Below are 24708 nucleotides of genomic sequence, written 5' to 3'. Positions count from 1 at the left end.
AACCTGCGTCATATTTTGATTTACGTATTTGGCGACACGACCAATAGCATTCGAGCGCGGGCTTCGAGGGAGCGTTTTCATTGGTTGGATGTACTGAATGGCTACTTCCTCTTTGCTGTGATTGGAAAATTAAATGTTTTGGTTCACCAAGGCTGTTTCTTGAATCTGAATTTTAAAAAGATAAACTTTTTATCTTAAAATTTAGACTTTCCTTCTAGCAGTTCTGTGTCTGTTTCTCACATTTCAGACCTTTTTCCTCGCAATCTTTTTCCTTGAGTTTTCCCCCATGAAAATTAACCACAGTTTTATTATAGTAAAATTGGACTTACCATGTTTTTGGTGTATTGATTACTAATTGTATAGAATTGTTGGAAATAAACTTGCAATTACAAGAAAAAGTCAGAATTGTGTCAAATTTGTTTCCGCAAAGGAATAAAAAACATATATATAGTAAAAGGTAATTGCGACTTTTAATCTCACAATTCTCGCAATTGCAATTTTATATCTCACAACAAATCTTTTCTGCTCAGAATTATCTTGCTATTCATATTTTTTTCCCTCATAATTGTGTTAATATCATAATTCTGAGGTTAAATCATGCAATTCTGAAAAAAGAGCATAATCAGAATAAAATTTGTGAATCGTCAGATAAAATGTTGCTATTGACTTAACCAGTAAACAAATCTTTTTAGTAAATATTTGAGCCATTGCGATGAATGACAGTCAGTTTTAGATTTCCATGTTGTGGTTTTATTTTATATGTATAATCTGTTCTACCTGCTCTTTCTATATTTTAATACTTTGTTTGACTTGAGCACCACATTGAATGCAAGTGTTCTCATAAACAATTTTGTCTCCAAGCAAACAAATCCACAACAAAACATGATAGAAATGTCCGAACAAAACATCTTGCGTCAAAACTCAAGTCACAGCAGCTACTGGAGATGATGAATTGAGCTATTTCATGGAAAATAGTCTCTTGCTAGCTTTTCCCCCAAGGCATCATGGTTAGGCAGGTCAAGACAGACAACAAAAGCACAATAAAAGTCGATCACCCGTGCGGCCCATTGCTGATCCGCACTTAGGGGCCATTTAGAATGGAATTTCAATTAGTGCCTGTCTTATCAGCGCTGTATGTGTGTTTGTGTTTCCAGCAGTGGGACATGATTTAATTTCCTCCCTGTCTGACAGGTGTTAAAACGATGTGTGTAAATTCACACAACCGTCTCTATAGCGGTTACCGCTTACATGTCTCAAAATAGCAGTACAAACAACTAAATTTCAATATGAACCCAATATGCTCTTTATGCTGTCTGAGACACACACACATGACCTTTAACCTCACAAAAGCATTAAAAAACACGTGCAAAGAGGTACGTGAACGTATAGATTGTTTTGCTGAATCCCAAAGTGCTAAATGGTTTTGAGTTTCCGGGTTCACTCAAAAGTGAAACGCAATTCATCCAGAGATGTTTTGAACGCTATATATTGCTTGACATTTCATTTGTCACGTACAGTAACCTTGGTCAATTAATGCAAAATGTGAGAACAACGGCAGTGACATTTACGGGTACCTGAGCACACACGCTATTAAACCCCGGCAGCAGTTCGTTTCAATATGCCGTCAAATATTCAAAGGTGTTATTAAACAAAAACCCCAGAGCAGACACAACACATCGACAGTTCTTGTTATCGAATCGGCCTTGTTCACCATCTCTGACATTTCCCCTGACTGCAGCCGCGTGTTCACACATTAGAGCGTCCAGGCAACCAGAAAACACCCAGAGATACACACTTACACTAAACACCTACAGCAGATACGATTGTAGCTTGGCTAGCTTATTTGGGCAGGTTGGCTGAAGCTACAACTCTAAAATTTGTGTAACTTTCTGATGTGAAAGTTTGTAAAGTTATAATGTAGTATCTACTGTAGAACTAGACTGGATTTTCTGAAGAACTTTGATGTGTTCTAAAGTGTTCTCAAGTGATTTTGGCATGAATATTATTTATTTTTTTTTTTTGCCTGTTCGAATACCACTTTACAATACCATGGTAATATTGTGGGTTTACAGCCATGGTAGTCCCATGATTATTTGTACGTGTACCATGGAAATACCCTGTTTTTCGGACTTGTAGCTTGGTAATATAATGATATTCCTTGAAAATCCTGGTAATATATTAATACCATAGTATATGAATATAGTAATCATTCAAGCACTTGGAAAAAGTATTATATTATAGTTTATAAAAGTATATATATATCAATGTTATATTACAGTGTAATCTGGACATTTACCATAGTACTCATGGTATGTACAGTATAGTACCGTGGTCTATATAGCAAAATATTTGTACAAATATTTATAATTTATTTATTATTATTATTATTATTTTTATTACATAATATATTTTTGCAAATATTTTATTTTATAAATATTTTTTATTACAAATATTATATAAAAATATTATAAATTAAACTATTACTTTAGTATGCTATTATAATATTTATTAACATTTTGAATGATCTTTTTTTATATTTTATTAATTTTTTTTTAATTTTATGTGCTGCTATCATTTAATGGTGTACACTATTTATATTTAGCCTTTCATTTATTTTTCTTTCAGTTTTAGTAATTTTATGTGCTTCTATCATTTTATGATGTATAATATTTACATTATATTATATTATAGCCTTACATTTATTTTTATTTCAGTTTTATCTCTAGTCAATCTAGGTTGGTTTAGACTTTATTTCAGTAAGTTGTCAAGGTGAAAAAAAAATCTCAATTACAAGTTTTTTAAGTTAAAGTTTTTCTTGTAATATTTATATTTTATTTCAGCTTTATTCAGTTAACGAAAATTTATAGTTTTAACAATAACAAATAAAATTATATTATTACATGAAAAAATTACATCATTTTGTGTATATAAAAATATAAAAAATAAAGTCATATATAATTTTAAAAAATTGCTAAATATGATATTCTAGGTTAATTCTATTATTTTTAAACAGAATATAATTTTCATTTAAATATAAATACAAAATTAAATTATAAATTGCAACTTTAAAAATATGTATCATTTTATCTAGCAGATTTTTACAGTACTGTGTAAAGATATTAAAAGTAAATCTTATACCGTCACTGTTCCCTGTCTTAGTACTGTTTTTTATGAGATTTTCACCACAACTGTCCTTGTTTTTGTTTTTAAACGAAACATTTTTGTTTATAGCACAAAAACAGCCATCTGACAGGCCTGTGTTATCATTCATCATGTTTTGCGTGAATTTATTCCATGTTTCTGCCTGTGATATATGAGCTATCATGCGTAAAGGAAACACTATTAATGTGTGTTCCAGTCAGACGCTGCTGTAATGAATCACTTTCACTCTGCGTAGTCTCAGCGTAACAACAAAGCACTTTCACAACTCGCACAAATTAATCAGGGCCACAGTGTGTGCTAGTAATTGCCTGGATTTATCTCTGCCATAGCTGTCAGTCAGAAGCGAAAATATCCCGATGCTCTTGACAGTAAAAAAGTGTGTGTGTTTAGTCTGCATTCACACAAAGACGAGATGACGGCAAGGAGAAAAAAGTGAAAATTCCGGCCTCGACTGAAGCTTGTCGATGTGATATCTCTATTCCTGAACCACAGCTTTCATATTCAGTTGCATGGTGTTTGCATATAGACTATTTGATGCCATTTTTGTCTCGGGAAAGCCGAGATAAATGTATAAAGAACAAGGTAAAGCACTCCTCTTTGCACCAGTGTGACTTATACGCAATACAAAAATAAGATGAGCAAAATCATGGCCATATATTGGCTCAAAATGAGTAATGAAGCCACACAGCTCTGAACTGTAGGCCTGTGGGGTCTATGAATGAAGGCTCCGGAAAGGGCTGGGTGAAGGTCATCTGAAGGTCACATCCTTCCTCAGGGGAAGTGACCCGAAACCGCGTGAATGAATTTGAGGAGCACACAGGAAGAGATCCGATGCCCAAGGCAAAGTCACACATACTCGGAATGTAATAAAGGAATGAGACGATGAACCTCAATTTATCTGCTGGCTTTATGAATATCATATATTTCTAAAAGTTATATTTAAAAATGAAAAAAAAAAATGTATTTATACAGTATATGCAATTGGAAAAAGATTTCATATGAAAAATCCATTTTCATTTTATTTTTTCATTTATTTTTAAGGGGAAAAAAATATATAATTCAATAAATATTATGGCAACATCAACAAAAACAGACATACATGGACTTCAACACACAGAAGGCATTAAAAAAAACAAATCACAGACATCCTACATTAGGAAACAGTTTGTTTTTGTTTTTTAACAGCAACTACACATTTCTGAACATTTACACACACCAAAACTGTTTAATACTGCCTATGGGAAAACAAATCGAGGAAATGCTCTCGGACCCGTTAAAAACAATAAAAACGAATGTAAAAAAAAAAGACAGTTTTTGTTTGTTTTGCGCAAGTTTTAACGAAAAGTGCAACTACAAACATGCAGCAAAAGAGACTTTGCAGCTAGCTTCAAACTTCTGAAGATTTGTTTTGAGAAACTTTTAGCACTACAAAGGTGAGACGCATCTTTTTTCCCCACGGCTCTGCAAGGCAATACACTGAGTCGCAACAAATGTTTTTTTTTTTGTTGTTGTTGTTTTGAAAGAGAAAGAATGTCCATTAGTCATTTTTGGCAATCCTCTCGCATGTGTTCAGAAGCTGACTGCATAGTTTAGTGGAGAGAGGAGAGAATGTTTTTTGAAAACCTTTTTTTTTTTCCTGGACTTGGCAGACAGAAGTGCAGATTTAATATGACCTTGAATTTGATCTGTTTATTTATTATTTCAACAATTGTGCCTAAACAAAATTTCACAGATGTCAGAAAAGGCACAAACGTTCATGTAACATTTTACTGAGAAAGACGCTTTACAATAAAAAGCTAGTTTTGTGCTATTTTAATAGTGTTAATTATTTGTTACGTTAATAGTGATGTTATTCTAATGCAGCATTCACACTGACAGAAATTAAAATCGCTGGATGTCACCAACTCGTTATACTATTGGTTTCTAATATGAAGTTGAACTCAAATTACCCACCCTCATTGCAAATTATTGGCTTCCAGATGCTTTGTCACTGCAAATGGCTGTCAGTGTGAATGCCCCTTCAGGGACAAACCGAATGCAGATGAATACTAAATGGTTAGGTCACTTCTCAAAGGTCGTATTTGCACTTCCATATACCTGGCCTATAAAAACAAGCGGAACCATGTTCTTACAGAACCGTGAAAGAAATTGTCATTGATCCACCAAAAGCACTCAAATACACATCCATCATGCACTTCAGAAATTCAAACATTGAGTCATCCGACTTGAAAACCTTCCAGTTCTTTGGTTTTTCTTTTTCTGAATCCTAATGAGCCGTAATGTGATTATGAGGAGTTCTACAGAAAACGGTGCAAGTTCAAATATACCAGCGGCGTATCCATGGTGACAGTTTTAGCTGAGCTTAGCATAAGACGACGAAAACCACGCACACACACAAACTCGTGCTCTTGGTCTACAGAAAGAACAGAACAGACAAGAGGAGGATTGAAGGAGGAAGTGATCCGTAGCCACAGTGATACGCTCTCGTTTCATATCCTCGTTTAGCTGTACGGACTCAAAAAGAAAGAAGCGAGAGTTGTCTTTATTCGAAATTTCGCCATTTTGGAAGTCATCTTCCCCTTCGCTGTTCCGCCGTGTTGCTGTTAATACCAACCGAAACGTGCATCTTTTAAAAATAACATCAAGCCAAAGCTCAGCGGAACTCTGGACTCAATGGTTATGTGATTCTACTTCCTCCTTCCTTTCCTGCAGGAGAAGCTTTCAGAAGGAATCCTCTAGAGAGGAAGCAGCTTCACGTCCAGGAGCAGGAAGGAAGGCCTCTTATTGGCTGAGAGGGTGGTGACATCCTCCTGCTGAGTGGCTAAGTTTAGGAGAGGTGGTTGGGGACGTTATATGGGTTTACGTCCGCAAGCTAGCCAAGTTCTGGCAACAAGAATTGGAACCCTCAAACTGGAGAGACCTTTAGGGACATCGTGCAAACACTCCCGCTCTCCACTTTTGCTTTCTTGCTTCCACAGTCCACCCTCACCGTTTCCCAGAATGAATCTTTCCCCCAGAACGCCTTTCATTACATTACTGTGCAACTCTTTGCTTTGTCTTTGCGTAGGTCTGTTGCGACGGCAGCTAGGTCTGGTCGACTGGGCATATGCGAGATGCGTTTGGTGGAGCGTGACGATTTGTTGCGCTTGATGTTTTTGTTGTTCTTATTTACGCAAGCCAATGTTGCCACATGGAAAATGTCCCGCACGCTGTTTTCTGACTGCACTGCAGAGCATTCGATGTAAGGTGCAGATATCTGCTTAGCCATAGCTGAACCCTAAAAGAGAAAGAGAGGATAATGCGTTTTGATATGAAACAAAACCAACAATTAGCAGTAAATAATCACGATTTGCGGTCTAAGTGTTACGATTACCACTTGCAATTTAATCAGAATTAAGTTTAGCTTTGTGCTCAGGAAGATTTTGCTCTCTATCACTCAGACATTTAATGCAAGGATCAGTTAGTAACCTTAACCATTGCAATGTTGCCAAACTGCCCTTGCCGATAAGAATAATTACTGGTAAAGTAATAAGATGGGTGTTAGATATCAAGCCAAAGTTGAGTGTCTCACTGGCGTCCAACCAAATTTCAATAGCAGTTTATGAGAACCTCTCACCTGATCATACGACACCGGTGTCTGTCTGTGATTGGACAGCTCCACTAAAGTCGTTAGGTCCGTTCTAAGGTCTGACTTGCATCCGACGAGCAGCATCTTTGTGTTGGGACAGAATTCCTGGATCTCCCCTTTCCACTGTGAGAGAAAGAGACAAAACCAAAAGCAAAAGATGAAAGCAACTGGCCTTGATCCATCCCTGTCTGAGAGAGGACAAAAGACAAGAACAAGTGTTTCCTCTTCCAATTCTCTAAGCATATCACGTTTCACCCCATCCCTTTTTTTCACGAGCACAAAAGTATTAAGCTTCCTTGCTGTAGGTAAGGAAAGCATTTTATTTGTCAGTGTGGCATTAAATCACTTGATTTAATCTGGCAGGAAACAAGCGCGTACAATACACTCGTACGATTGTTCACACAGGAACACAGACACCCTACATTCCCTTGTTCCCATGATCTTTTTGTGCACACATTTGGCTCCCAGAGGCCTCAGTCTTGGTAGACAACACTAGCTTATTCCACCAGGTACTCACGTGTAGCCTGATCGTATTTCAGATTCTGTGACCTAGATCTCAACAGTTTTAAGACAAACCACCCAGCTGAATTTCCACTCACATGGTCTAGTTAATGCCAGCATAATACTATCAAACCAGGGGCCCAGGCCCACCCTAACCGAGTGAAACAGAGCCACAGGCCATTCCACACACCTGACCCCAGACTGAAAGTCTACCAGAAGATATTCAATCCTGCTGAACAAATGATGACTTTATTGGGATGCAACAAAGAGTGGGCAGATCACAAAGGACTTGTAGAAGTATTTCTCTGAATCACAGGCAAGGCATTTAAAAGCCAATTAAACTGTCAGGAACCAGATAGGTCAAGCCTATAGTTTGATATCCAAGAAACTCCCAAAAAATTGTGCATCACACCCGTATTCTGCCCCAGGCATTAGCAGTTTAGACAATTTTTTTTAATTTCAAACATCAAAAACTGTAACATAAAGGTACCTCCTATCAAGATTCTCAGGTGTTCATTTTGGAGCCCTGTTTTGGATTGGTTGATGGGAATGTTGTTAAACACCCCAACCTCTCCAACACTAAAATCAGATTGTTTGATTGGAATGTTGTTCAAGACTCCAATCCCAGTCCTAAAATCTAGTTGGTTGAAGGGAATCTTGTTTAAAACCCCAACCCCAGTGCTTAAATCTTATTTGCTGAGGTGAATGTTGTTCAAATCCCAACCCCAGTCCCATAATCTGACAACACAACCCCAGTCCTAAAATCTGACTGGTTGATGGAATGTTCTTCAAATCCCCAACCCCAGTCATACAACTAATTGGTTGATACAGATGTTCACCAAGACACCAAGTCCAAACAAAGAGTTTTGTTTTACTTGTTTAACCACATCAACTCTGGGGACCCACCGGTGGGTCCAATATTGCATATGCCTAATTCTCAAAAAATCAAAATAACAGCTCAAGTGGTTAAGTGTGTTGAATCAGTTATTACAGATTGGGAAAATGTTCACCTTCTTTAGGACGCTGTCCAGGGTCTCTGGTCGGCTGATGTCAAAGCATATGATGACGGCATCGGAGTCTGGATATGAAAGCGGCCTGACATTGTCATAATACGGGGAGCCTGTAAGATAAAAAGGTGGATTTGTCAGGAAGAGCAAAGTTAATATTAACATTAGCAACTAGAAAAGGATAGTGGATCTGTCTAGAGGGCTGTCAATATATTACTTAACTTCATTTAACTTTCACTCTGTGACACTGTATAGCAAGTAATTTGAAATCACTCATACATTTTTAACTACTGAAGCCCCTTTTCAGACATTTTAAACATTAAACTTTTACACATTAATGCACACTTTTGCTTTCAGAAGGAATAAAGCTTTTAAATAGGTTTTTATTTATATATATAAAAAATATCAGCAAACAGAACACTTCCAGTTCTCTGTCACTGGTGCAATGCTAAATGATGATTTACACAAACACAAGATGATTCTTCAAATGTCTAAATCAAATAAAAATACTGGCGCTTGCCTTAGCAAACACTGCTAATAACTCGACCCTAGCCAGATGTTGCATTTCCTTCCTGGCTAAAACTCTGGAGATGTTTTTTCTTTTGTGAGGACGGTACAGTCCAGGATTTACTCTGACAGAACGAAGCATTCCCACCCACCGCTAACTCTGTCAGACACGGTATGTACAATCCACACAGGACAGACACATTTATAATGTGCCAGATTCCAGGACAGAGGTGATGTTTATGAGAGAGAGAGAGAGGCAGAGGGAAGGGAGGGTTCTTTAGTTTGACACAATGATAATTCCCAGTGCCAGAAGTTAAGTAGAAAAATGTGAAGTTGAAAACACATGCAGCCACAGGACTTACAGCTCAGGTTTCAACCACAGCTACAGGCCAAAAGACGAACATTGACGTTTTACTGTTTCACATCAGATGTTTGATTGCTTTTGTTTTATTTATTTTTTTTACGGTTAATCATTTAAATTCTAATTTGTAATGTAAACTAGTAACTACATCTGTATGTCGATCTAATTATGAAACGTTTTGAATGAAGTTTGTTATTTTAGTGTTTACTTTGTTTATGTTGTTGTTGCTGCTGTTGGTTTTTTTTTGTTAGTGTGGCCTTCTGCCTTTTCGGAGAGACACACAATATATGCCCACACACGTTTGTTTTTGTAAAAAGTGGGTTCATCCCATAGGCATAATGGTTTTTATACTGTACAAACTGTATATTATATCGCCCTTCACCAACCCTACCCCTAAACCTAACCCTCACAAGAAACTTTCTGCATTTTTACTTTCTCAAAAAAACTCATTCTGTATGATGTATAAGCGTTTTGAAAAATGGGGACATGGATTATGTCTTCATAAATTACCATGTCCTTGTAATACCTGTGTCATACCCATGTCATTATACAGTTGTGTCCTGATACAGTATGTCACAAAAACAAGAGCACACACACACACACACACACACATATATGCATACATGAATATACATACACTCTATGGCAACCCCATCCCCACCACACAGTTTTCTCTCTAAACAGCTCGCTAAACATATTATTTTGTTTGTCTGTCACCAATACCAAACCCTGCTGTTTGTGTGTGTTTGTACAGTATTTGTGTAAGTAATAGCTAACTGGAGCGACACACACACACACACACACACACACTTGTGGAACACCATAGCTATCACAACACACACATTCCATAATGTGTGTGTGTGTGTGTGTGTGTGTGTGTGTGTGTGTGTGAGAAGGATACTGACAACTGATGGATTCCTCAAGTGTTCAAATGCTTCTCTAAACATGTGGTGACCATGCTAATGCACACACACAGTAAAGAATTCTTAGCCACTGGTGTTTTTGGCTTGGATCCCGCAATGTCTTCCTAATCTACATCAAAACAAAGCAATAAACAGACAGAATTCTCTGCAAAGTACATTTAACCCCTAAGCTATGCTATGAAATCTTTTGATGCTGATCAGTGTTTTGAAAAACTGCTAACACGCCATTACAACTTTTACAAAAAGGCTTTTTAGAACTCTGCTGAATTTAATTTCCTTCTTGACTAACAAGGTAAGAATGATTTCAGAGAACATAACGGTTCACATGGCACTTTTTTTCCCTGGTGGCCCACCGCACAATAGCTGCTTTGTGGAGTACGAGAGCAAACCTTTCCTCACAGGAATGTGAGGCATGCAGGCCCAAATCGTTGAGGTTAGAAATATGATCCGGCTGACATTAGTTGACCAGCTTTAAGGAGTGGGTCTGAAAGAGCCTTTCCCAGCAAGAGCCCACTGAAATGAGCCCGGGAACATTTTGTTTTCGGGGGTCAGCTGATACTGAGGTCTCCCCTTGCTGATAATAATCAAGGGTTGGATTAAGGAGGATGGATAGCAATGTCTTAGTTCAGGACTTTAAAGAAACATGCAGTAGCTGAATGATAATTATTTACAAAATAATTGAATAATGTGAATGTACAAACAAGATTAAGAACTCATGTATTAGCAAACACTTTAAATAGATTAATTTATAATTTACCTTATAAAAAGAAACTAGATTTGACATTCTGCAAAGAAGAGCAGTACTCTTCCTGTACAAAACTTGGCAATGAAAGTGTTATCTTGAAAGGGCCCATCCATAGCCTAAATCTCGAAGATATTTTTCTAGTAGTGATTCTTGAACATAAATGGCCACATTCCATTATTTCCCCATTCACTAGCTTGTTTCAATTTAAAATACATAACATTGTAGGGTTTAAAGCATTACTTTTCTGTAAGGAAATACCTATTCCAGCTTTCAGCCCACAACCTCATAAATCTGATCAAGAAGTCTGATAAAAATTTCAGCTGCAAACAAGTGACATCTTAGAAGGTCATCCTATCAAACTTGCCAATTCAAAGACACCATCCAATCGAACTATGTCATGACAGCATATCCGTCACCAGCCCTAGGGGAGCAAGGAGATAGGACACTTGAGGAACAATGGGCTGAATTTGGCGATATAATTATCTGAAACGATATGCTTATTGTAAAACTTACAACTCACAAAGGGACAAAAAGATCCCGAAGCAGAGTGTGCGTATATTGATTGATCATGGTCCGACTGGTGGATAAGGAAGCTTTTGAGACAGGCATGTCAAGATCCTGGATTCACATCTGTAGGGGGTTTCTGGTCAATAAGTGTCTGGAAGAGTGGAGTTGGGGGAAGGGGGAAGATTCCATGGAGGATCGGCTTTTAGGGGGATATACACACTCTTGCTCATGGCCATCGAAAAGATCAGAGAGCATGTGGGCTCTTGTCTCCGGTAGGGTCTTATCCGGACACTTCACCTCTTGTGTATCACATAACACACAATACATGCACATACACATTTGGGTTTCAGATTTAGAAGGACTTACTAAGCCATAGAATCAATATACACAAGACAAGCCTAATGAAACATTCATGCAGCAGAATGGCAGCGGCACTTTGACATTGGAATAATGACCAAAGAATACTCCCGTTTTTCATTGGCGGAAGTGGGAATCATTTTAACAAACGCAAAAGAATGGGCAACAGTCCTGAAAAAGATGTTGTTACGCAAGGCTTGAGCTCAATCAAAAGTAAAACAAACAAAAAGAAAAACAATTGTATTCCCTTCTTTTGTATCGGACACAAAAAGTCTTGGTCGTACCCTTTTGGAAGCCAACTGTTTAAATTCTGAATGGTACGCATGTACTCTACTGTATCAATGGGTTCCGTGGCAGATCAGTGACGGATGCTGCCAGCTGAATGGTGAATGGGGTCGTGACTCAACAGCTGATTGCTGGACAATGACAGGAGCAGCCAAGCCTTTTGGTTGATGGGGGTGGCAGCTGTTGCAAACAAAGCAGCACTAAGAAGAGATGCCAAGAAACTATCCATTTGGGCAATTTTGGGAGCAACCCCTGGACGGTTCAGAAACACTCGAGGCAAGGAATTTGAGATTGTTCAAGGGCAAATTACCAAGGTTTCCTAGTCCGCATGTCTCTTTCTCTCATTATCTGGAAAGTGCTCAGGTGTGTTCTGAACTTGTTAAACCCTAGACTTAGGCATTTGAGAGGAAAGACCACACACTGGGGAGACCTTGGAGCCTGGCTCTGACACAATAACTTACACTGTAATGAACAGCAGGCTGGAAGCCCACAGCCTGACACAAGCAACTAACTACATATCCAACTGCCAGCATCAGACGGGCGGTCCTGCCCGCAGACGCCCACCTCAGACATCTGTCAGCTGAACACACTCCTGTACCTACATCATGAACCAAACTGAACCACTGTGCATTGAATTATCATCAGATATAGCTCTAGTTTGAGTTTAAATGGCTCTAGATTGAGGAAATGATTCTCGATTTATGCAATAACTCTAGATTTAGCACTTCCCTGTTCAAAAATCCAGCGTATGCTGATTAGGTATGTTTTGAAGCCTGACTGATGGTTTGAGCCGGTTTAAACTGGTACTTAGCTGGTCATCGGCTGGTTTAAACTGTTCCTTAGTTTTTCCATATGCTGTTTTTTTCAACAGCGTTAGCTCCAAATTTAGGCAATTACTTCCAGAATCTGATTCAGGAAATTAATCCAGATTGAGCACATGACTCCAAAAATGCTGGAATTTTCTTTCAGGATTGTAGCACTACCTCTAGTTTTAGGGAACAGCTAACAAAATGCAACACCTGGAATTATGATATAGGTTCACATTTATGACAATTCATATTCAGAAAACTGTATACTGATTAAATTTGAGATTTTACTCTTCATTAGATCAGTTCTCTAGATCTAGGGCTGATTCTACCATGCAGAAAAAAATAGCAAATGTCCTTTTTTGGCAATGTCTGGATTGGTGGTGGTATAGCTAATGTACAAGCATGGCCATGCTGTTCACAAGTATCAAGTTTTGCTGGTTAAGCTAGTTAAGAAGCCCAGACCTCAAGAATACCAGCATTGGAAACACAACATAAGCAAGTGACCAGCTGTGCTAGCCTTTCAGCAGGTCAAATTAGCACATGGTTCTTGATTTATGAAATTACTCTTGATTCTAAAAGAAATGGATCCAGATTGAGAATTTAAGAAATTACTTCAGATTTGCAAACCCTGCTGAAAATTCCATTTTAGCTGATTTGGTGTTGGTCTCACTTGCCAGACTGCAAAACATAGCTGGTAAAGTTGATCAAACATCATACCCTAGCTTGATGGCTTAACATATACTGGTGAAGGAAAGATTTAGCACACAGCTTTACATTTCAGACCACACACAGCACCAAACAACTCAAACCCCCAGGTCCAGGTCTGAATGCAGTTTACCCCAGATCATAGCTAAGCTCCAAACAGGCCATCGTCTAAACCAGTCTGTCTGGCTGGATGCTTTACAGGGCCTGTGATTACCTCCAGCCAGCAGGTCTGATCTCTCCGGGGCGATCCGAGCGCGAACTCTGGAAACGTACCAGTACCCTACATATAGACAGAGTGAGCCAAGACCCCACTCTCATTTGCCTGTGTGGTCACGGCTGTTTGGTTTTGTTGAACGTGTGAATTGCAGCACAACCCCAGCTGTGGCAACAGTTTCGGTTTCATTTGTTTATCCAAAACATCACTTACAGCAACGTTCCATGTGATGCCATCCTAACATTCTTTAAAAGTGAGGTGTCCATGGATCATATTCCACAGATGGGTGGAGTGAGAGAGAGTGTATTAGCAGGGTGTGTGTGTGTATGTGTGATTAAATGCTTGGCAGGCTCTTGTACTGACTCAAAAACCGAGAATCGCTTAACTGCTCAGAAAATGAAAGAAAATCTATTAAACAAACCCAGATTTTCCTTCAGGCATAAACATAAGAGCTAGCAATCACATTATTAACCTGCACAACACACTGATGCATCAAAATAATGAAATGTCCACTGGATTTATGAAAAATGACAACAAGTCTGGACATGTTTTGGACCAATAGCATGTAAATGAGCTAAACCGACATAAAATATATTAAATCAAGAGCAAAAATCATTGCATAGGTCAAATTCTAAATATATATAATTTGTGACAAAGCTTGCATTTACTGACTGCATTTTATATTAACAGCCATTACATTACTCTTTATATGCATATACTCTTTATGCATATCAATTTAACTATTTATAGCTACTGAAGGGAGTCTACAAATTATTTTTTGTTCTCAAACTCCTTTTTATAATTATACATAAACTCATACAACACCAGCCAAAACTAAAGAAAAAAAAAAGCTTTAATTCAGCATTAATACAATGATATGGGAAAATATGGGTGACCCATACTCAGAATTTGTGCTCTGCATTTAACTCATCCGAAGTGCACACACAAAGAGCAGTGAACACACACACACACTGTGAACACACCCCCGGAGCAGTGGGCAGCCATTTATGCTGCGGCGCCCGGGGAGCAGTTGGGGGTTCAGTGCCTTGCTCAAGGGCACCTAAGTCATGGTATTGAAGGTGAAGAGAGAACTGTACATGCACTCCCCCCACCCACAATTCCTGCCAGCCCGGGACTCGAACTCACAACCTTTCGATTGGGAGTCCACCTCTCTAACCATTAGGCCACGACTTCCCCGGTCTGGTTCTCTATCCACCCCCAAAGTGTCATAAGAAATGCTGAAGACCCCATACTATAGTATATATTTAGTGTAAACGCAATATATTTGCACTATAAAAAGCAATTAATACTAAAATATCCAGATGCATGTAGAACAAATACATAATTTGTGACTCACCTGAGGTGTCCCACAGGCTGAGCTCTATTCTTTGCTTGTCAATCTCAAAACTTGCTGTGTAATTCTCAAACACAGTGGGTACATAATTCTGGGGGGGGGGGGGGGGCAGACGACACATGAAGGAAAATTGCAAATATTATTAAACAGGTCTATTTTAAGAGATTTAAGTGTAAAAATGAACGCACATGCTACAGAACTAAAGCCAATATCGTAAAGCGCAGTTGCGCATCCAACTAGGTTTTACGCATCTCACCTCTGGGAAACAGTCCTTGGCAAAAACGTGGAGCAGAGCGGTTTTCCCACACTGACTGTCCCCCACGACCACGATCTTACATTTGAGGCTCTGACTCGGATCCATACCGGGCTGAAGGGACAGTTTCTGTATAGATCTTCTCTCCTTCATTGATTGTCTTTACGCGCAAGTCCGCGGAGGCGCACAACGGAGAAGACGGGCACAAACGCACTTTCTATAATCACTCTGGAAATGGTGCGGATTCCCTATGCCCGTGTCCTGGTCTCTCTGTCTCTCCCTCTCCTGCAGGAATATACATCAACTGCTTGAAATCCAGCCCTCTCACTTTTAGGGTATGTGCTGTGTTTTATATGAGCCAGGTGAACCAATGGCTGTCCTTGAAGACACCCAGAGATCCTCCCCTTTCCTTCAGTAGGGAGAGGGAAAGAGCGCACCCTACAGACCTTAATAAAGACGACTTTGCTTCTAGCGCTATGAAACTCAAAAGTTCCAATAAAGAAATAAACCCTTAATAAACTGTAATAGACCTACATTTATACAAATACAAATACTGTTATTATGAAATGTGGCATTATTTATTACTTTAAATGGTATTGCATAGCACAAACATTTCAAACGAGTTAAATCTATAATATAGTACGGATTGTTTACAGCAAATCTTGTCCAGAAGTTTTGCGCTGTCGCAAAATAGTTTTCAAATACTCCATGTACTCTCTCTCTCTCTCAGAAATATTAAATAATAAATAAAGTAATAACAAAAATGCTTTGTTTTTTATATGTAGTATTGCACGGCATCTGCCTGGTTTTCAGATTTGTTCAGCTGTGATTTGAATGTGAAGTAATCAATTATAAATTGATCACGGGAGCAGGTGTATTTTAAATGAGGCACGAACACAGAGACGGTAAACTGATCTAATAATCATATCATGTTGGCTGTAGAGCAGTTACCCAGGTGTGGAGGCGCTGGAGCAGAAACAGGCCTTCTGGAAGACATGGAGTCAGCGGATATTTATCTGCTACATATTTGTAACACATTCATTCCATCAGCATGTCACCAGCTCTTACAGTAGATGCTGTGAATGTGTGTCAGACTGACAGAGAAAAAGAAAGAGAAAGCGAGAGAGTGTGAGCGAGAGAGAGAAAAAGAGAGAGAGAGATTACTACCAGACAGAATGATAAACATAACACAATAGACAGTATGATAAATAGATAGATAGACACATAGATAGCTAGATAGATACCATAGATAGATAGATAGATAGATAGATAGATAGATAGATAGATAGATAGATAGATAGATAGATAGATAGATACCATAGATAGATAGATAGATAGATAGATAGATAGATAGATAGATAGATAGATAGATAGATAGATAGATAGATACCGTAGATAGATAGATAGATAGATAGATAGATAGATAGATAGATAGATAGATACCGTAGATAGATAGATAGATACCGTAGATAGATAGATAGATAGACTTAAGAACAACTACTATAACAGCAAATGGATAGATAGAAAGATAGACAGATGGTTCAACAGACAGATAACAGTTTTTCTGTCGTCTTCAGTATATAGATATCATTTATTCTCTGTGCAGAACCACAGCCAGTATAACAGGACTGTAGCTTCTGATTCCTCTGTGTGTGTCGAGGGAAGGTCAGTGTATACTGACACACACATTCTTTCAAGTTTGTTCTGTGAAATGAGAACAAATATTGACCCAGTGTATTGCTAATAATTTGAAATCTACCTTGCTCCTGTGTCCAATGGTTACCATATGAAACCCCTCGTCACACAGCTAACATCTCGCGTCACTCTGTGAGATGAAGCAGCGTGATCTGACCCTTCTCCACACATCCCAGCTAAAAGATCATTACATGCGTCAGTAGTGACAGTAATTAAAATCGTGGATTTGGGAGTCTAACGAACCCACCTACGCCCTCTGTAATTCCATGCCACATATTCTTCCTGCAGGTCAATGGTCAAAGTTTGAGAGAACTGAAATAAACCCACTTAGCCATCCTAGCTGAAACACACATAAAACAATGTACATTTTAACAAAACACAGACTATTCTAACAACAGTATTATCCTGTGTCATTATTATTATCAAATAAGGTTTGATTAGATGAAGATAATAGTGTATTTTAATATTTTCTTTTTTTTTTTGTATAGAATGAATCTCTTTTCTTTAGGAAATATGAGCGATGCTAACCCAATGCAAATCTTACCGCCACAATGCTAATGTGTTCTGAGTTCTTTCTAGGGTGTTGCTATGTGATTGCCAGGGCGTTGTCAGCTCATTCTGGGTGTTTGCTAGGTGACTGTTTAATAACCAAATTTAGAAGAGACTTCTAATGCTAACTATTAGCGATAGTAATAATAAAGCTTGCCTTAGCAAAACACAAATAGAGTATTCGATCAATGCTATAATACTTAACAGTTTGCGCAATTAAAATGTAATGGTTAAACAATTCCTGTGTGTTGACATCTTTATTCTAATCAATTTGATTTCAATTAAATATTTGTATTAGTAAAAGGTTTATTAAGATATCAGTGCATTTCAATATTTTGTGTACAGAAAACTTTCAAATCTGAAAACCTCTGCAAAACTTGTCGCCACAATGTAAACCTGTTTTGAGCAGTTGTTTGGTGCAAGGGGCCTCATTTATAAAGTGTGCGTACACTTAGATTTGATCTTAGAATGTGCGTACGCTTAAATGCACGACAATGCTCATATTTGTAAAAATTGGCTTTGATGTGGAACAGTGTTTAAACATCACGTCAGGGTCTGAGCAGATGAACACACTTTTTCTTGTCAGAATAGGCTACTGCAGGTTTTCGAAAATGTAAGATGTTCTTGCTGCTCACTGTTCTAAAGGAAAGGATTTGGACAAGGACTGCTGATCTTTTATATGTTAATGACATTAATTAGGAGTTATTTAGAGAGCTGAAACGATTCATTTGCACACAAGTTCAAGATCATTTAAGTTTCATAGAATGAACATCTAAAAGAGACACATATTTTCTGCATTTTACATTTAGCAAATGGTATGTGTGTCCCCTGGGAATCGAACACAATACCTTTTGCGCTGCTAACGCAATGCTATACAACTGAGCCACAGGAATGAAATAGGTTCATTCTATGAATTACACATTTGTTTATGCGCAACATTTTATAAATAGGCCCTAGGTGTTTTTAGCTGGCTGTTTACTAGCCAAACTAATAAATATTGTATTATCACATTTATATTTTTATTAGTATAAAAAATTGTTTAAATACAGCTTCTCATTTACTTGGAATGGGTAATGTAATGCATTGCCGAAATGAATTGTAGATCTGTTGTGTTGCGCCGCTGGCATTGCTCACATCAGAAAATTAGACGGTACATTCACACGGGTGTAAGCATCGATGCTTGATGGATAGCGTGTCTCTAAAAAACACTGGGTTGTTTTTTAAACCCAAATGCTGGGTTGAGACGGCTGCGTAGGACTTTGGGTTGAAAATTGGTCTCGATATTAACCCAGCAGGGCTGAGTTGGGAACACAGACGTGAAGGACAGCACGCACGTCACGTTAAGATCGTACATCTCCAGTGCGAGCAGCCGCCATTTTCTCAGCGTGAAAGAAGCGAGTGAAAGACATTATGGTAAGTAAAGATTAAAAATGTAAAGTTATCGTTTATAAAGTTGTATGAAAGGCAGAAGGTTTTGTGAAAGGCGGAAACAAAAGAGCTTAACGTTATATAAAAAAAACGCGGACGGGGTTTTCGCCTCAGACACGGAGGTCTTAACGGCCTCATTTAACGTTACTGAACGGAAGAAGTACTTTTAATATAACATCCATGAATGTCTTATGTCATATTTACATAAGATTTTACATTAGCTGCACTTTTTAGTAAAGAAAAAAATTGTGTAGTAAAGACTAGCATAATTATTTTGAGGCTGTTGAAGTGGTAATTGTTAAAAGTATGTTTTACATGTAATATTTCACCTTATGCAAATACCCTGGTGCAGACGCTAGCCAATCGCATTCATGCAACACCAGAAAACTAATGTGATTGGCTGTTGTCACTACAATCACATCAGCACCAAGTTTTAGACACACCCTCCATCAAGTGTTAATGCCGACGCCCGTGTGAAGGTACCGTTTAGGAAATGATAACTATGCTAACCTCTTCAAAAACTAACCACCTCAATGCTTACATGTTCTGAGTGGTAAAAGGCCTGGATGGTTGCCTAGGCATTCTGGGTATTTTATAGGTGGTTGTTTACTAGCCAAACTACTAAGAGACTGCTAGGAATTAGCAATAATAGTGAAGCTTGCATTAACATAATACTGACCAATTAGCGGTTGATTAAAGAAAACTACCCTTTAATGTGTTTGTATTACTATCAAAACATTCATATTTTTGTGTACAGAAAACATTCAAACCATTTCTTAACAAAATGCTAGCAAAAACGCCACAATGCTAACATGTTCTGAGTAATTGTTAAGGAGCTCTAGGTATTATATATATTATATTATATTATATTATAGATGGTTGTTTACTAACAAAACTTATGTGTGACTGTTCACACTAAATATTAGTAACAATAATAAAGCGTACCCTGTTGAAAAAAAGACAGCATATACTGGTTAGTATGTTATGAAGCATGACGGTTGATGGTTTGAGCTGGTTAAAGGGTTAAAGCTGGACCTTAGCTGATTGAAGATGGTTCTTAGCTGGTCCTAAGCAACTAACTCCTGCTCAGGACCAGCTTAGGACCAGCACATGACCATCTTAAACCAGCTCATGGCCAGCTAAGAACCAGCTTAAACCAGTTAAAACCAGCAGTCATGCTTCAAAACATACCTAACCAGCATATGCTGGATTTTTCAATAGGGTAGCAAAACACAAATAACACTTTAATACTGAACAATTAGCACAAATAGCAGTTAATGATTAAACACAACTGCTGTGTGGTTGACATCTTAATTATATTTATATTAGTATCAAGTAATATGTCAGTGCATTTGAATATTTTTGTGTACGGAAAATCTTCAAATCTTTTCATAAGGAAATATTAGCGACACTTACCTCTCCAAAATTTACTTCCACAATGCTAACATGTTCAGAAGGGGTTGCTAATTGGCTGATAACTAGGTAAACTTACAAGAGTCTACTAATGCTAAGTATTAGCGATAGCAATAAGCTTGAAGGATTTCGTTGTGACAGACTGCCCAATTTCAACACCCTTCTGATGGTTTTATCACAGTAAGCGACTTAACAAATCTCTCTCATACTGTTATTTGTTTGTTTACGCGGCATGTTCATTGACTCGTGTTTAGCGATAATGGCTGATTGTCACGATAAAGCGGAGACACAGACTGACAGTAAAATGGCCCTTTTCTTCTTAAATTGCTTTCTGCTCCACAGATCTTTCTGTCAATAGTTATTCAGGCAGAAAGCACCCTGACATTTTCCTCCAGCTAGCACTGCTCAAATCCTGCTCGCTTTAAACCCAAGATTCATTTTCCTTGAGTGGAGGTGACTGCAAGGGAGAGCGTAAATGAGATCAGGAACTGAGATGAGGTAGTACATTTCAAACGTACATCAGCAAGCAACAAGCTGATATACACAACTGCAGAATGAAATGGAGAATTGTGGGAAACATGTTGCTATTTAACATTTCCCCTGAGTAAGACTTCCAAAACTGTCTCTCTTTCTCTCTCTCTCTCTCTCTCTCTCTCTCTCTCTCTCTCACACACACACACTTGTTGGGGCCGGTCAATTTTAAAAGGTGTCGGCTTGCACTTGGAATGGGAAACACATAATATGTACAATGGCATGCGAAAGTTTGAGAACCCCTTGCAGAATCTGTGCAAATGTGATTCATTACAAAATGTGAGATCATACAAAAATGCATGTTATTTTTTATTTAGTACTGTCCTGAGTTAGATATTTTATATAAAAGATGTTTACATTTAGCCCACAAGGAAAAAAAATTAATATAATAAAAAATAAAATTATTAAAATGATTAAAATAACCCCATTCAAAAATTTGGGAACCATTGATTCTTAACATGCAAAAATAAAATATCTTAATCTAAATATGTGTAAACAAATCCTTTTAAATCATAACTAAACTGACTTTAGTTAATAAAAAGTGTGAGAGTAATAATATTAATACATGGCATTACATAATATTTATTAAATACTTTATATATTAATATGAAAACCTTTATTATGAATAAATTAAATAATATTTAACACTAGATATTTACATTTTATTATTGAATATCAGATTTTATCTATCCATCCATCCATCCATCCATCCATCCATCATCTATCCATCCATCTATCCATTATCACTGTAAAAAATGGAACGAGCTATTTACTTTTTAAAAAATGGTAACAATATTACACATAATATTTTTGAGTAGTTTTTCCAGGCTTGATTTCTTTTAATGGAATCTACCTGAATAAATCATTTAAAATCTTATAAATTATTTAATCTATGACACAATGGATTTAATATAAATAGTGAAATGTGCTCATTTATTTTAAGCTGAATCTCAAAAATCTGTGATTTTGAGTGAGGTCGTATTTTGAGTTTTTTTTTTTATATACATTTAATAGACTGTATACAGCCAAACAGCTCAAGTAGAAAGATTCTTGATAATTACTGGAAAATACTGCACTAGCACTAGCAAAGCTACTGCACATTAATCAAGGCTTGATAACTTAGAGGAGTAGTATCCATAATCTCCACTGTTCTGCACAATGGTAACGATTGCATTGTGCAATGGAAACTTCAGTGTAACAGAAACTCTTTCAAATGTCAAACATAACTGAACATTAAACATTAATAGAAGTTTCCATTCACTAAAAACACAAAAATAGCAATTAATTTCATAAAGTTAATCTACATATGCAGCCACATGCAAAGCATGCTGGGAACTTACAATCACCTCTAAAATAAAAAATAAATAAAATAACTGAAAAATAAATAAAAAAACTGCAAAATTGAGCTAATTCTCTTAAAATAAATATTTAATAATAGCCTTCTTTACTTCATTCTTTTTAGTTTCATCAGTTCCTCAATTCAAGCCCCCAAACTGCTTAAGTTTCATTTAAAAAAATGAGGAAAACATATCTCTTGTTTTATTTTTTAGTAAAAATGTCCTCAATATTTTCTATACATTTTCAATATTTTCTTTAATTAAATATACACAATATTTTTCATAATCACCTTTATTTTTTTTCATATAAATTATAAGACCCATGATTAATTTTTTTTACAGATGGCACGGTTCGCTGAAAAAAAAAATGAACCGTTCGGTTCACCACACACGGTTTGGCACGCGCTGTGACCCCGGTTCAACTTAAAGGTACAATTTGTAAGATATTTACAGTAAAATATCCAAAAACCACTAGGCAAGTGTTATATATATTGTCCAGCTGATTACTAACAATATCTCTAATGTTTTCAACTACTTGTAAATTATGAGAAAATTCTCATTCTAAACAATGACACGGGGCAGTGCAGTCACCTGTCAATGACATTAGTTACCCTTTGTTTCTGCCTTTACTGACTTAGAAACCACATTAAAACAGTGTTGTGGACAAATGCGGAAGTAGTGTCTAGCGTCCAGCAAACTACTAGCTTGCTTCAAGCAGTTCCTTATTTACTTCTTCTTGCATGTTTTATGGTGGATTGTGTTACTTATTTATGGAACATAATTACTGTTTACCGTCTGCCGCTGGTTCTGTCGACAAAGACCGCTTCCGTAAATGTAAGCATACGGGCCAACCACACGACCCAAGAAGAGTTTGGGACAAGAGGAGAGAAAGAGCGAGGATCAATATGGGTGTTGCATTTTCTAGATTGAGAGAGCTTCGCGACAAACTTCAACTAGAAAGAGATGTCGATCTTGCTTGTGTTTTACTCGACAGGTGAGTTGTTTTGATTCGTATCTTTACAGAAAATGTATGCTATTATAACGATCAACAAGATTAATATTATGGGGCATACATGCCAAACGCGGGGCATCGCGTCTGATCCATAGTCTGATCGCGTGTTTGCATTGACTTTGTATGTAATCTACTGACGCAAATCGTTGAACTCACGTTTGCTATGTATGCCCAATTATTGTGTTTGAATGTACACCAGTGTATATATTTGTTGAACAAGTGGTAATCGTTTTCATATCATTTGACTAAACAGTAATCAATTAATTTGATAATTTTGGGTAGAAGACAACAAACCCCATCATTCCACGCTCCTTCTTAGCGTTATCAAACCATACGATTGTTGTTGTTTTGGTAGTGCGCCCTCTAGTGGCAGGTCATACAACCTGTACCTTTAAATCTGACAAAGCACCTGTAATATGGTTTGCTATAAATAACACGTAAAACAAACAGGGTTCAGTTAATATATGTTTCTGTTGATGCATGCGCATTCTGGATTCCCAGACATAAAAAGTGGACAAACCATGCACTCTTGATCAATGTGAATGACTTCTGCTGGAATATGAGCAGTCATTTATTCCGTCATCACCCCGTTGCTGATGAGACGTGAACAACACACGTTGATATCTGTGTTTAAACTAAACTCATTTAAGATTTGTCAGTTTAAACATTTAAGAGCCAGAGGACGCGAGCTCGCGCGCGTGCAGTGAGAAGATTTGTGCGCTCATCTGAAGCGCGCAAACCCGCGCCTCAGAACGCGCTCAAATATTAAGCTCTCTCTTGAAGTATTGTGTTTAAATGGACAAATTCACACAAAAATTATGTCAAAATGCCCGTTTTGATAAGTATCCTACATCAGACATAGCCGGTTGACAGTGTTGGGAAGGTTACTTTGGAAATGTAATAGGTTACAGATTACAAGTTACCCTATTTAAAATGTAATAGTAGTGTAACTTTTTTAATTACTTTAATAAAGTAATGTAACTAATTACTTTTGAGTACATTTTGATTACTTTTATAAATTTCTAATGAATGTTAATTTGCAACTGTTAATCATCTTCAACCATTTTACACCATGCAGGTTTAACCTTACAGTAGTGCTCAATACTGTCAGACTTTCACCATCCTTCATCACTTAAATTAAGATGATCACATTTGAACACATCCACCACACAATCAGACTTTACTTAGAGATTGATCTGAAGTTCAAAGCAGATTCAAAATCAAAAGAAATAGTTTATAGATACTGTTTTTGAAACCAAATCTTTGCATAACTACAGGCATCTAACTGCATCTAACAATGGTTTGGGGAAAAATAGTTAATAAAAAAATAAAAGCATATACATCAACTCAAATACGGTTATCTAATAAGCATGTGTCCTATTTTGTGTACTAAACTCCTGAAACTCCTGGTGTCTTTTTGAAACA

General features: G+C 37.3%; 1 protein-coding gene across 1 annotated transcript; it reads right to left on the bottom strand.

Moving 5' to 3' along the window:
* Nucleotides 1–5103: 5103 nt before the first annotated feature.
* Nucleotides 5104–15652, bottom strand: rnd3a (Rho family GTPase 3a). The gene is made up of 5 exons (XM_059569287.1): nt 15322–15652; nt 15069–15156; nt 8302–8411; nt 6779–6913; nt 5104–6439 (listed from the first exon to the last, which is right to left on the bottom strand). The coding sequence occupies exons 1-5, from the start codon at nt 15469–15471 to the stop codon at nt 6191–6193; spliced, it is 732 nt and encodes a 243-aa protein (XP_059425270.1). The 5' UTR covers nt 15472–15652; the 3' UTR covers nt 5104–6190.
* Between the last annotated feature and the right edge of the window lie 9056 nt (nt 15653–24708).

Source organism: Carassius carassius, chromosome 16 (assembly GCF_963082965.1).
Source record: "Carassius carassius chromosome 16, fCarCar2.1, whole genome shotgun sequence".
Lineage (NCBI taxonomy): Eukaryota > Metazoa > Chordata > Actinopteri > Cypriniformes > Cyprinidae > Carassius > Carassius carassius.
This window is presented reverse-complemented; position numbering and strand designations above follow the sequence as displayed.